The following is a 2500-nucleotide window of genomic DNA, read 5'->3' as shown; positions in this document are numbered from 1 at the left end:
TATATGTAAGTTATGAAAAAACATACCTTCTGCAACTCCCTCCATCCTAGAGTTTGTGGTAAACACTCTGAAAAAAGAAAATAAGAATTCCGTTGAAAATACATTTATCACTTCTATAAAACACATTCAAAGTCAGCCTAAATTATCACATGAAACCAGACCTATTCACATAATCTTCTTAACCCTTTCAAAATTGCATTATCCAATTTTCAAGTGTTCAAAATCCAATGCTGTAAAGCAGGGTAGTCCAACTCCTTAGATACCCCCCCACTCCCATAAACATACATACACACGCACGCACGCACGCACATGCACACGCACACGCACACGCACACACTCACGCACACACTCACTCACTCACACACGCACACGCACACGCGCACGCACACACACACACACACACACACACACACAGACACACACACACACACACACAGACAGACACACACACACACACACACACACACACACACACACACACACACACACACACACACACACACACACACACACACACACACACACACACACACACACACACACACTCACACACACACACTCACACACACACTCACACTCACTCACTCACTCACTCCACTCACTCACTCACTCACACACACACCCACACCCCCCACACGCACACACGCACACACACACACACACTCACACACTCACTCACTCACTCACTCACTCACTCACTCACTCACTCACTCACTCACACACTCACTCACACACTCACACACTCACTCACTCACTCACACACTCACCTCCAATCCACACTACTTTCAACCCCACTGTGAAAAGAGTAGATCAGATCAAAGTCCCTTCTGAAATCCATTCCCTAACCTATTTTCCAGTATATGCAATCAAAAAGTTTCCAACTCCACCATGAAGAAGATATTACCAAAGAATAGAGTAAAAGAATTTTATTTTCCCACAGAACCATCCCTTATTGACACACAATTTTGAACACATTTTGCTCAATGTGTTCTTGGCTATGTCAGTGGAATACATGAATGGCTCCTCTTGTGACACCACTTTGTATTTAGAGTAACCAAGTATGGAGAATTGAAAGAGATGGAAAGAGAGATACATCTAATTATTTTTTTTATGATAAGTGCACAAGTTTTGGTCAAAGCTCCCAGTTTTGGGTAGTATTGGTGAATGGTGTGCGAATTACATTCTAGTGGTCTATGCCCTTCACTGAGGATATTTAGTTACAGGAAAAAACACAATATGAAACCCCCTTTATGATACCCTTTTATTATTATTAACATAATCTATGATAATCACTATCCTGAGGAACTGATTATTCTGCAGTGAGTCAGATTATTCTACTGAGGGTGAGCCTAACTACTATCTGAAGAGATGCATATACTAATTAACCTATGTATCTTATATCAACCATTGCAGACGGGGATAAATTTGCTTGACTTGTCACCAGGTCAGGCATAAGTGCCACCTAGGAGGCACCACAGATTTATTTCAGAGCAAGAGAGCTTCACCTTAGGTATCACAACTTTTTGCAATCTCCTATATTGATTTATCATAAAACTACAGCTATATTAGAGTTCCTCTTTTTTGTGTGTTTTACCATCTTGATACTTATATGTGCCAATTGACAGTGTCTATTAATGTTATAGTAGACAAAATTTGCAGTATAGGGTCTATATCAGCTCATTATGTTCTTTATACTCAGTGTGATAAAGTATCATAGTTTTATCGGAGGGCAAAGGCAATAATCATCCCTAATGAATATAAATGAGGAGTTGGGGAAGAGGAAGGCAATCTGTGCTTATGACTGTGAGTTCTACAGCACAAAGAAGCTATACTAGCATGGGCACATTGCAGATGCTGCACATGTTCTGGATCACTTTCTTCTTCTCATTCTCCTTGCACATCCAAAGGCTGGCATCTTGCTATGTGCTGTCCCTCTCTAAAGATAGTACTTAGTAGAGGTAGAGGATGTACACCCTTCAAGGCTTTCTTTCCTACTAGTACTGGAAGAGAGTGGTGCCATCTACATTTTGAATTTTAAATTAAACCTATATTGGTGAATATTCTGGCAATTATAGTAATCCTAATTACAACTGGCATCATCAGTTACTAAAGAGTGTTATTACTAATAGCATAATGGAAAAACACAGCAATCTACTCTCCCCTAATGTCATATATGTCATGATGACTATACGCACTTGTTAGATGCCACCTGTCATCAGGCTTAAAACTTATTTGGCGAGTACATCATGCCACCCGTCTCCAACATGTTAACTACACTCAATTTACTTACTTTGAACTCTAAAAAAACAACAGAATACCCTTGAGAGAAAATCCAGTCTAGGATGCAAATAAAACAATAACTATCAAGTAAAAGTGTATACTTTTAATTAAATTTGTGTGTAAGTTTGAATCCTGTGTATGCAAAGTAAGCTTCCCATGCACTTTCCATTCTTTCCAGAAAAAAAAACTATCTTTAAAGAGGTATAGTTTAACTGCTTAT

At 39.3% G+C, this 2500-nt stretch overlaps 1 protein-coding gene across 2 annotated transcripts in view; it reads right to left on the bottom strand.

The window, feature by feature from the left end:
* The window catches only part of LOC122249358 (tRNA (uracil-5-)-methyltransferase homolog A), a 17831-nt gene extending 17698 nt beyond the window's left edge, over positions 1 to 133 (bottom strand). For both annotated transcript variants that reach the window (XM_043010138.2, XM_043010139.2), the window contains exon 1: positions 27 to 133. In XM_043010138.2, coding sequence (XP_042866072.2) covers positions 27 to 126 — 100 coding nt within the window. In that variant the 5' untranslated portion in view covers positions 127 to 133. The remainder of the gene's footprint in view (positions 1 to 26) is intronic.
* Positions 134 to 2500: the final 2367 nt, after the last annotated feature.

This window comes from Penaeus japonicus, unplaced genomic scaffold (genome assembly GCF_977035675.1).
Source record: "Penaeus japonicus unplaced genomic scaffold, GWHDUDI00000001_assembly GWHDUDI00000032, whole genome shotgun sequence".
In the NCBI taxonomy this organism is placed as follows: domain Eukaryota; kingdom Metazoa; phylum Arthropoda; class Malacostraca; order Decapoda; family Penaeidae; genus Penaeus; species Penaeus japonicus.
The sequence above is the reverse complement of the archived record's forward strand: the minus strand, read 5'-3'. Positions and strand labels throughout refer to the sequence as shown.